General features: G+C 34.8%; 2 protein-coding genes and 1 long non-coding RNA gene across 6 annotated transcripts; 1 reads left to right on the top strand and 2 right to left on the bottom strand.

Moving 5' to 3' along the window:
• On the top strand, positions 701 to 6,244 carry LOC107628575. Of its 4 annotated transcripts, XR_002358078.1 has the most exons (12): positions 701 to 1,260; positions 1,377 to 3,010; positions 3,519 to 3,648; positions 3,768 to 4,255; positions 4,385 to 4,728; positions 4,806 to 4,890; positions 4,990 to 5,067; positions 5,148 to 5,234; positions 5,358 to 5,477; positions 5,562 to 5,607; positions 5,778 to 5,850; positions 5,928 to 6,228. It is a non-coding gene; the product is annotated as an uncharacterized LOC107628575 (long non-coding RNA). The 4 variants fall into 4 exon arrangements; XR_001617840.2 differs by lacking the exon at positions 5,562 to 5,607 and having other exon boundaries at positions 5,362 to 5,477; positions 5,928 to 6,244; XR_002358077.1 differs by lacking the exon at positions 5,562 to 5,607 and having other exon boundaries at positions 5,928 to 6,244.
• On the bottom strand, positions 6,703 to 9,560 carry LOC110269079. Its single transcript, XM_021116453.1, has 2 exons — positions 7,161 to 9,560; positions 6,703 to 7,060 (listed from the first exon to the last, which is right to left on the bottom strand). Exons 1-2 carry the CDS (start codon positions 7,854 to 7,856, stop codon positions 6,944 to 6,946), a joined length of 813 nt encoding a protein of 270 aa, XP_020972112.1. The 5' UTR covers positions 7,857 to 9,560; the 3' UTR covers positions 6,703 to 6,943.
• Positions 7,918 to 9,496, bottom strand: LOC110269321 (protein FAR1-RELATED SEQUENCE 5-like). Its single transcript, XM_021117091.1, has 4 exons — positions 9,169 to 9,496; positions 8,801 to 9,015; positions 8,074 to 8,701; positions 7,918 to 7,982 (listed from the first exon to the last, which is right to left on the bottom strand). The coding sequence occupies exons 1-4, from the start codon at positions 9,494 to 9,496 to the stop codon at positions 7,918 to 7,920; spliced, it is 1,236 nt and encodes a 411-aa protein (XP_020972750.1).

Genomic DNA, 11,419 nt, shown 5'->3' with positions numbered 1-11,419 from the left:
TGATGAGAGAATTGAATTGGTGCTAAGTCATCAAGGCATGTCATTTGTAATTATGTTTCTTATTGTGCCTTGTTTGGGGTTATGACTTAAAAACATGCAACAACTATAATTGACGATATTGGAAGTAATCTCAAATTCTGTTTTTCCATTGTTTCAGAGATTGAAAGTTGAAACCCTCTTGTCTTCACTTAGAAAAGTCGAGTGAGCCTTTAATTTGGTCAACTTTCCTTTTCAATCTTTATATATAAGTGTTGTTTATGGTGTCAAAACTCCTGAAAAATGACGGGCAAGTTATAAAATTGACAAGTGGACAATAGAATAATATTAATTTTTGGAGGGCTAAAATAAGGAAACATTGTTAACTTCCTCCAACCATCTTTAGGACTAACGTTAGTCTTTTAGGCTAATTTTTAATTTAAACCGTTAGATTATTTTAATATTATATCTAATGGTGTAGATTAAATATAAATTTATATATTTAATTTTATTAAATATTCCCTAATATTTAATGTTTTTACAAATAAACCTTTTCATCTTTCTCTTATTTTTTTTTTTTGCACATGGGTCATTATTCTTCTTCTTCTTCTTCTTCTTCTTCTTCTTCTTCTTCTTCACCACTGCAATGAACCCCGGCACTAACAGCAACTACCAGGGTCTGGATTTGTCTTCCTCTTATTATTTGTTTTGCAAATGGGGTCTCTTCCTCTTCTGATTTTCTTCTTCTTCTACTTATTCACCATTGTCAATTACCCTTCTTCACCACTGCAATGAACCCCGGCACTAACAGCAACTACCAGGTCTGAATTTGTCTTCCTCTTATTATTTGTTTTGCAGATGGGGTCTCTTCCTCTTCTGATTTTTTTCTTCTTTTTCTTCTTATTCACCATTGCAATGAACCCTTCTTCACCACTGCAATGAACCCCGGCACTAACAGCAACTACCAAGGTCTGGATCGAGACTACCCATGAACGCATGCAAGTGTCAGATCCTGGATCGACATTATTCCGCACCCCTGCTCACCCCGCCACTAAAATTTGTGATGTTCTTCTCGTCTGTATGGTCATCGACGTCGTGTGGTGTTTTTCGAGGAGGAGGTATTTTTTATCGAAGGTGCCTCACATACATACACAGAGACCCAAAAAAGAAGAAACATGAAAAAAAAGGGAAAAAGTGTTTGCTGAAGAGAATGGCCTCAAAGGAGACCCACGACTTCCAACCATTTGTCAAGCATCAGAGTTGTTCCTTACTTCCCCAAATAAGGTTTTCATTTTTTTTTCTTTTTTTCTTACAATGTTTTTATTTTTATATTTTTTAGAATAACATAAAAAAATATTTTATTGTAATTTCTTTAATTTTTTAACCTTCTTCATCAACAGGTCTATGGCTGTGGCTGTTTGGGTTCATAAGATGCTTAGAAATCTGAAAATGATGGTGTGCCACACAAAAGATCAATGAAAAGACATGCATGAGACCAACTATAAGCTAATAGAATAAATCTAGCCATAGAACAAAAAAGGTCAGTAAATAATCTTGTATTTTTCTTAATGTTGTTGAAACTTATGGTTGAGCAGGACATCATTGAACTTTGTTAATTGGAGGGAATGAGTGAAGGATTATTGATGAATTTTTTTTAATAGCTAATTGGTGTTAAAAATACATTCATGAAAATACTCATATTTCTCTAAAAAGAGTTATTTAATGATAATAATTAAACTTATTTAACAGGGTAAATATGTATGATGTCAATTTTTACTCAATTTAATGTCAAGTATGGCATACATTGTCCTATTTTATGCATCGAATAGCTTGTATTCACTCATAGATATTGTTTGTATGCTTACGGAGAAAATGATTGTGAAACTAATGAAAAAAATCAAGCAAATAGAATTCTAAGAAGACTATTTATAGCTCAAAATATGTTCATACCACATAGAAAATAATATTAGCACTATGGTTAGGACAACAATAAAGAAAAAGTGATTTTACTAAAATTGAGTGAGAAAATTTGTATTAAAAATTTGAATGCCTCTGGAAATAGTTGTGATAAATATAACATGTGCTTGTATAATAAGAAAACTGTCAGAATTCTTTCTAAAGAGTTCATTAATGAGAAGAATCAAATCTCCTTATTTATGAGTGAAGGGTGTTTTCTTATATGGTAACTGGGTTGATTTTAATAGTTAATTCATGTCTTCATGAAAAGTCCTAGAAATATCCCTGATTATTTTAAAATTTAGCTTATAAAAAATATAGAGTTAGTTTAAACTTAAGAAATGGCTCAAATATGATGAAGATAACATATATTAGCTCAAATAAGTAATACACATACATATATACATTAAGTCAAGTTATGATCTAACCGGTTAAACTAGTATTTATTCAAATTCCACTTACTAATATATGGATCCAATTTCTTAAACTATTAATGAGTTTAGCTCAAAGGAGCTCACAGAGGCGGTTCCAATAAATTAAACTTATGAGTTAGCCAAACTTGTTAGAATAAATGTGTTAAAGTAGTTTTATATTTTATAGTAGAGTAAAATATTTTTTACATATGTGAGTTGAATTTATACTTGAGTTTAAAGTAGAAAAAAGAAATTACAATATTCATAAATTTAGTGTGTTGTGTTGAATTTATACTTGAGATTAAAGAAATTTTTTTTTATATATGTGATGCCTTGGTGTGAGATGGAGCAATTTATGCCGAGGAGGCATGAGTTCTTTGATAATTGGGATGTCAATAAAAGCATGGAACCATGAGTTAAGCTTAGGCATTGACTCTGCATCAATAAGGTTGATGGCCACAACTTCCTCAGCTATTCCAATCCAGTATGGAAGTCACCCATAGAAATGTCCGCAAAGCCAATGTTATCACCTCCAAAGAAGCGTTCCCTCAAGTCCAACTTCAAGCCTCTTCAGATTCTCTCGAGCTTCTTCTGCTGCCTTCTGTTGCTCTTCTCCTACCTTGAAAAACGCTGCCACAACCGTTGAATTTATACTTGAGATTAAAGTAAACTTTTTTTTTATATATGTGAGTTGAATTTATACTGCAACTTTCGTAACCACCCTTTTTTTTCAGTATTCTAAATTTGAATTTTAAAATTGGACATATTAAAATTTAAAATTTAAAGTATAAATTTTAACAGTTAGAGTAACGTCTAGGTATTTTAAAAAATTGAATGCTCATTAATGTGATAGCAAGTTTCTGTATTTGATATTGAATTAAATGTTTTCTGAATTAAATGTAATAAAATCTCGGGATATCTCAATTAATTTCACTCGATTTGTTTCCTGTAATTGTTCCTTTATAAAATCCATAACGGTCAGCCAGTTGTAAACCCTATTTGTTGTCAACCAACCTAACCTTGTCGGCAATACGTTTTACAATTTCAATGGCCACTGCAGAGAATGTCACTGCAGTTGCACCTGATTCGGTCTCAAATTTCAAGTAAATAAATTTACTTTTCATCAATTTCAATATTTACGTGATAGTAAATGTTTCTAATATTTGGTTGCAGGTTTGAAACTGACCCTTTTATGCGTATAAATGGTGTGAAATTTGTTGCAACAAGTGCAACCCCTACGCAAGATCCGACATCGCCGCAACTGCAGAATATTTCTATAGATGAGTTATTTCGTGCAATTGAAGTATGTTAGCCATTAGATTATATTAATCCAATAATCCAAAGGAATAAAATCATTTAAATAAGTCTCCACTTCCAACTTGATTAGCCATTAACGTAGACCTTGGTGCTGTTTATTTACAGGACTTGAGGAGAGATGTGAAGGAGCTAGGAGAGCTAAAGAAGTCTATGGAAGAACTAACCAAGGCTTCTGGCAACATAGAGAGATCACTCAAGGTGATGGAGTTTAAGCTGTACCATAATGAAGATAAGTGCAAAGACCATGATGAGTACAACACAAACCTACCTCCCAAAGATTCAGTCAGCAACGTTGATTTTACTCAGCAAAGTGTAGACAGGAACCCAATGATGACACCAGTCGCTGATCCACCATTGAGAAAGAGGTTGAGATGCAGCCCCGCACAACTCGACAATGATGTCACCATTGATATCTCTGATGCCGAAGATGATGCCACTATATCAGATAAGCATGAATCGGGGTTGTCTCGGGCATCACAATCTTCGGACTTGACAGCATTAAAGGAAAGTGCATTGTCAACCCTCAACTTAGAACCAAGGCTAAGTCTACAGCTTTCCTTGCCAGCAATTACTGCAGGACATTGCCGACTAAGGTAATGGAACCTTGGTTATTGAAACTTTGTCTTCAACTATTTTTTACTTACCAGCTTAACCTCAAACCTCATTGCATTATTTTTACCTAAAAATTGGATGGATTTCATATTCTAATGGTTATTTCACAGGTTGAATCCTCATTGACTCGAGAAAAATTGCTCACCTCCCCTTCTCCTAATATGCGAGTTGCTAAGATGACAAAGACAGGGGATGCCACATTATTTTTTGTTCCACGTCGACTTCCTGCTCAATCTGCTGGTGTGCCTTGCCTCCAAGGTGAGAGGTCACTGCCACAAGGCTCTAACTCTAACCAAATGGAGAAATCACGTTACTATAATGCAATGATTAAGGTGACAATCATTGATTACTGGTTTTGAATGGTCATATTCAGACCATGTGCTAAAATGTAGCTAAAGTTTGTTCAACTTGAAGGATTAGCATATGCATTTTGTGCAAGTATTGAAGATCCAAGGTGAGTTCCTCTTTTTCAGCTCATACTTGTAGGATTAGTGTTGTTGAACTATCTTATATGAAACATCTGAATTTCAGTGAGACCATGATTAATGTGGATGACACGATAGTAACTAGGGAAGAACTTGCTTGTCTAGCTCCCGGAAGACCAATCTCGGACAAGGTACCTACACGGCTACACAAGCTGTTTTTTGCATGTATTTTTTTTTTTTGGCTATGAATATTTGTCTCCAGCCATAAATTGCTTTACTCTCATTTGTAGATAATCAAGCTTGTAGTAATGAAGGCCACATGGAACCAAGCAAATAAGACTTTTTGGATGCTTCCGCCATCTTTTGCGGTAAATATCATGTTAACTTATATTACTTTTCTTTAAATTATGTGTAATTCATTAGAATGAGATCTCTTTAATCCTTTTAGGTGGAACATTTTATGAGACATTCACTGGATAAAATGAATGCTGCCTATATATATCGCTTTATGCCTGTCGCACCGGATCTTAAATTTGTGAGTGCATGTGAATTCTTTAATGGATTAATTTATGCAAAACCTCATTAAATCTAAATTTACGAGTTTAATGTGAAATGACCCACACATAACTATTCGCTGTTGATTTATGTGTCAATTAAGGAAGAAGGTGACCACTGGTATCTTATGGTCATTAGCTTATTGGATGGAAAATTATATCAGTTTGATTCTAATCTAAATGATGATCAAGTTGAGCCAAGACAAGAAATTATGAAATCCTTGGTGAGGTGTCCTTAATCCATTTCTTTATACACATGTAAAATAATACATAAACCTTAACCGTCTTGTCATGAATATAATTTTCAGGCTTTAAAATTATCAGATATGGTAACTTCTGGTCATTACCTAAAAGGTGACATTCTTGAAAGAAAAGATTTTATGAACTTTGATGTGAAAGAGGCTAGAGGGTGCCCAAATATCCTCAAAGATACACATAATTACAATGAATCTTTTATATTCATCTTTAATTAAAGTGATCTTTTATTGACACTAACATCTTTAATATTGCCACTGAACTTTTAGTCGCGACTCTGGTCTCTGGGTTCTTCAATGGTTGTCTATGAGAGAGAAGTTTAATCCCACAGTGTCGGGCATTGTAAGTTAGCCAAAGACATATTGATTAATTATATGCATGCTGAACATATTATTTAACTAATTAATCCATATTTGCAGCTAAATGAGCAATATATCCGTACATCTGTTGTGGTAGATCTTTTGTTGGGGATGTTCAATGACCACAAATATGAGTTTCAGAAGAAGAGCAATGAGTTCTGGGTTACGCTTTAGCGTGAACAGCATGGAGAGCAACATTTTTGCATATTCAGTTATTATTTTCAAAATTTGCTTTAATCCTCAATTGTGAACGAGATTAGTGACATTTATAATTTATTTGTTGAATTATTATTTTAAAGGAGAAAGTTTGTCTGGTCTGAAAACTTTGTTATATTATTATATTCATAATAAATACAAAGATCAATAATATTTTGCTATTTTTAATTTAGGAGTTTGTTGGAACATGTGTGTGAGTTTACATGTGTGTGAGTTTGTTGTAACGTTATGATCACCTATATTCATCATGTGTTCTTTGCCATTCCAAATTGAAAATGATTAGTTAAAGATTCACACATAATTTTTTTTATTCCAGGTTCAGACACATGTCTCAACAAATACATAACCACACTATCATGCCATAGAAAGGATGCCTTTCATGCATCAAGCTTATATTCCCCCGAAATCTTGGTTTAACTGTTACTGCAACCATACATTAAATATAAGCTATCTACTTTCATGCACATATTCCTCAATAAAATTCATACAAAAGCTAAGAAGAACAGAGAGTAATGTCAGTATACAAAAGCGCAAGCAACAACCTTTCTGAAGGGTCCTCAAACCGTATTGAACCTTCTTCATAATTAACCCAACTGCACTTCTTTTACAATCTTTCACACTTTAACTAATCATAATAAGACTCTTCTTGCTGAGTTCTGCATCTTACAATTACAGGATCACAAAACCGTCTCTTGTAAGCCGTAACTCAAAATGTACTCATTATTGTAAATATACCAATCTTGTCTCAAATCTCACTTTTTTCATAGCAATTAAGCAAACTCCACTTCCAAGTTCATCATAAAAATTCATACACAAAGTTCAATTACTCAAGTTTTATTCAAATATCACATAATAATAATTTATATAATACTACATCGAGAACTCTTCACTAAGTTCCACGTCGGCACTTGCATCAGAATCTCCTGCCCAAAACTCTTGTTCTTCATAATCTTCTTCAAGATCATATGCCCAAAATTCTTGCAATATCAAATAAAATATTGATCAATTTCCACTCTTATTAATGAAAATTATATAATTAATATGTTGTGGTACGCAAATCATTAAAGTAAGTATTACCATTTCTGTATCTGCATCCAAACCTTCCTCAACATGGTTCCTATTTATACCATAAGAAGTTGCATTGGTCTGCTGCTGAATGTCCTTTGCCAATGGACAAGATTTTTTATTGTGCCCTTCCATACGACAAATACTACATCGTTGTAGTTTTCGTTTTACCTTCTCACCAGGACGACACTTAGACCTACAATTTTGTGGATTCTTAGGAAAAATACCATCTGAATAATCAGCTTCAGCACCAACTTGCTTTTTTTGTTCATCTTCAATCTTGAAATCTTCGATTAGGCTCATAACAGTATCTCGAACAAGGTGGAATCTCTCCTGCCTTCGACTAGCGACATAGGACAACTGCCAACACCAATCCATCAAGCAACCATATTGACTCAATATTATAGACTCCCAAGTAACGCCACTTGAATCGAAAGTGCTTGTCTTGGCATTCTTCGACCATCTTGTCAACACAAGAGACTTTGGCAGCTCAAGGATGTTAAGAAACACCAGCACACAAACTATATGCTCACACGGAATTCCAAAAGAATCCATCCTTAAGCATGAACAATTAAATTTTGTCCTTTCATTATCTACAGACACCTCCCATGAACTATTTAGACTTCCATATTTAGATATTGTATAAAGTACAAATGAATCAAATGCCACATCTTGCACAACCTTCATTCTTGCAGCCCTAACAAGCATGCCTCGAAATATAAAAAAATCTCTCGTGTATAGAAATTTGATGCAGACCTTTCCAGAGGTTCTAATGCTGTTTTAAGTACTGGAAGACCAGATATGGAAACATAGTCAGCTTCAACCTCCTTATATCTTAGGTAGGTAAGACACCGCTTAAAATGCTTTATGAAATCAACCAAATTGTATTGAGATTTAACATATTTTGCAATAATAGAGTGCAAACCTTCACATCGAGAAGTTGTCCTAAATCCTGCAAAAAACTTGCCTCGAATATGTGCAGTGGCCCACATATGCCTTTTCTCGTACATGTCAATAATCCAATTCTTTTTAACTACACCAAACTCCTCAACCATTCCAAACAACTTCTGCTCAAACACACTAATTTCATAATCTCCTAGCATGCACTTCTTAAACATAGATGTAAATTTTGGGTTTCCAACATTACTTGTGGCGTTCCGAATGAGGTGCCAAGCACATAATCTATGATGGGCATTTGGGAATACCGTCTCAATTACAAACCTCATTGATGGAGCACCATCTGTAATCACAGATACAGGTGCTTTTCCCTTCATGGCTGCCAATAATTGTTGTAATAACCACACGTAGACCTCCTTACTCTCATCGGTAACTAGAGCACTTCCAAATACCACTATTTGGTTGTGATGATTCACACCGGAAAATACTACTACCGGACACAAGTACTTGTTCTTCTTGTATGTCGCATCAAAGGCAAGCACATCTCCAAATACTTCATAATCTAATTGGCTTCTTCCATCACACCAAAATAAAGCTCGCAATACCCTTTTAGCATCAACTATGTGCTCATAATAGAGGTTTGTATCTTCAGATTTCTGGTTTTTGAGGTATCGCAATACCGCTCTAGCATCACCCAGGACATGACGCCTTCACCTAGCAATCTCATTATACATATCCCTTAAGGTATAATTAACATTTTCATAACCACCTGCTTGATTAGCTAACATAGCATATATATGGGGTGTGCTAATGCCTGCATCCTTCATGTTGTTCATTTGACTAGCATCAGCTTTTGCCATTTTTTTATGTGTAGGAAGAAAACCAACTAACCTAGGATCAAGGCAATCATGATTGTACGATTCAACAAACAAAGCCACATGCCATCTTCCAGTGTAAGCCACAAAACGAACTACAAACCTAGCCAGGCAACCACAACGAGTCTCCGATTTTGGCTCTCTTTTTCTGTTTTCCATATTATAATATTTCTCTGGTCTAAATCCCTCACGAGAGCACACAAACAATTGCTTCACATATTCTTCTTTGCTATTTTTTCAAGTCTTACTTTTTCTAGCACCAAAACCAACAGATTTTGTATAATGGTTATAGAAATCAAATGCTATCTGAAGATTAGGAAAATGAAAACATTCCATCTCATGAGCACCTATGTTCAGAAAATCAACCATGGCAATATTTTCAATATCTTCTATTCGATATAATTCATCCACCTCATGTAAAAAATCATTCCCATCAAATATTGCTTGAAATTCTTGCTCCCCTAAATCCTCAGAATTCACAGCTTCCTGCTCAATTTCATCTTGATACATTCCTTGAAATTCCTCTGTATCATCTGACTCTTCTATCATCTCATCAAAGAATACTCTTTCTTCCATTTTATCATCCACTTCAAGATCCTACTTAGTAATTTTATTTGCAACCGGAAAAATATAAAACAAATAGTATTCTAATAAATCAAAGTGCAGAGACCACTAACATGAAAATAATAGCACTGTTCTGGTTCTACTCTTTGTCTCTCTTATAGCCAATAATTCGTCGTTTCTTCTTCCTTCATTTGCTGACAATGCTTCGTTATCTACTTTTTCATTGTTGTTTTCCTTGTCCTTGCCTTGTTATCTCCTCAGTTGAAGTCATTGCTTCCATTCATGAGTCATGGCCCTTTCTCCATTCCTCCATCGGAAGCAGACCTAAAGACCCATGAACCGAGGTGTGGCAACTTGTGAGACAAAAAAAATAATGTGTTTTCTACCCTTTATTCTCCAAATTATTGCTTCACCTTTGGGCTGAAATTAATATTTAATCTGTGAATAAAGGTTTGATACTATTCATTTATGTATCCAATTATACATTATTAAAACAAAATTTTGTCAACATAATTTTTCTATTTTGTGATGGATATTTAAGCAAATTTTTTATAATAATTTCTTAGTAAGTGTATGTATTAAAATCTTAAATGACATGCTTCTTGTAATTCTTCATAATATCCTTCTTATTGTTGGGAATTTGGTGTTAATAACTCTTCAAGGCCATGCCATTTGTAATGATTTTTTTATTGTGCCTTATTTGAGGTTTATAACTTGAAAAAAAAAATTGATAAACAATGGGGTAGAAGAACACCCAAAGGAGCTACATGGAAATCACTCTAGGAAAAGAAACTCTTACTAGATTAATCATAAAACAAAGAGATACAGGAAGACAAAGAGGAAAAACATGACATCCATATTGCAAGCTGTGTCCCAAAGATACTAGGCAGTCAACGTATGAATTTTTTGCTTTTTTGAATTCATAGTGCAGACGTTAATTCCTATCGCGTGCTGCAGCGACTCCTAATGACTGCAACTAAAGGTTTTGCGGAGTGTAAGCCCACCAATTAATGAAGACAGAGATTAATCGCTGGCTTAGAATCTACTTCAATCTCCAAATTCGTAACAGCAGCCCATGTTCTTTGCCAAATCCAAACTCAAACAAAATTGCCCATAATTCAGCCAAAGTAACAATGCAAGAGTCTAGATTAGCAGTGAAACAGGCTAAAAACTTATCCTCAACATCTCTAAGAATCCCTTCACAAGAGGCTCTATCATCATTAACCACTGATCAACCTGTATTTAGTTTAACAGTCCCTAAACTAGGTGGGTGCCACCTAATTTGCCGTTCATAAAACTCTCCAATTGTCCTTCTCACACGACCACATTCCTCTTGGGCTAGATGGTAAGTAATCTTTAGCAAGATGGAACACAAGATCGTGGATTTTATCCTCATACACTGCATTGGTCCTATCAAAATTATAATTATTTCGACGTAATCAAAGAGTATTCAAGGTGGTTGCAAAGAGGAGGGGCCATGAAACCCCTTTAAAAGGAGAATGGTTCGAAAAGTTCTCCACCAACAGCGAGTCTTTGATGGACTTAGCTTGTTTAGTTGAAGAAATTCTCAGGACTCAATCTGTTGTAAGCTCTTCCATGTATGATGTGCAACTTTGGAATCACGTACTACATGGAGCAAAGACCCAATTTCATTACAAATAACACAACGATCGTCTTCAGACATATGTCTGCCATGGCAAAGTTCGTTCGGCAGGAGAGCTTCGTTGGCCATTAACCAATAGAAATTAAATAACATAACCACTGAGAAGCCTCTATCCCTCCAGATCATGTATGATTTTGGAATCACGTACTACATGGAGCAAAGACCCAATTTCATTACAAATAACACAACGATCGTCTTCAGACATATGTCTGCCATGGCAAAGTTCGTTCGGCAGGAGAGCTTCGTTGGCCATTAACCAATAGAAAATAGAA

Source organism: Arachis ipaensis, chromosome B02 (assembly GCF_000816755.2).
Source record: "Arachis ipaensis cultivar K30076 chromosome B02, Araip1.1, whole genome shotgun sequence".
NCBI lineage: Eukaryota > Viridiplantae > Streptophyta > Magnoliopsida > Fabales > Fabaceae > Arachis > Arachis ipaensis.
Note: the sequence above shows the minus strand (reverse complement) of the source record. Positions and strands in the feature narration are given on the sequence as shown.

Excerpts from the sequence above, each read along its gene's own strand:
- LOC110269079 (XM_021116453.1), bottom strand. The coding sequence starts at position 7,856 with ATGCTTGTTAGGGCTGCAAGAATGAAGGTTGTGCAAGATGTGGCATTT. Across the intron at positions 7,061-7,160 it reads TGGATGCAGATACAGAAATG|AATTTTGGGCATATGATCTT; the intron begins GTAATACTTACT and ends TGATATTGCAAG.
- LOC110269321 (XM_021117091.1), bottom strand. The coding sequence starts at position 9,496 with ATGGAAGAAAGAGTATTCTTTGATGAGATGATAGAAGAGTCAGATGAT. Across the intron at positions 8,702-8,800 it reads AAGCAGGTGGTTATGAAAAT|AAATCTGAAGATACAAACCT; the intron begins GTTAATTATACC and ends CTCAAAAACCAG. Across the intron at positions 7,983-8,073 it reads GACAACTTCTCGATGTGAAG|ATATAAGGAGGTTGAAGCTG; the intron begins GTTTGCACTCTA and ends TACCTACCTAAG.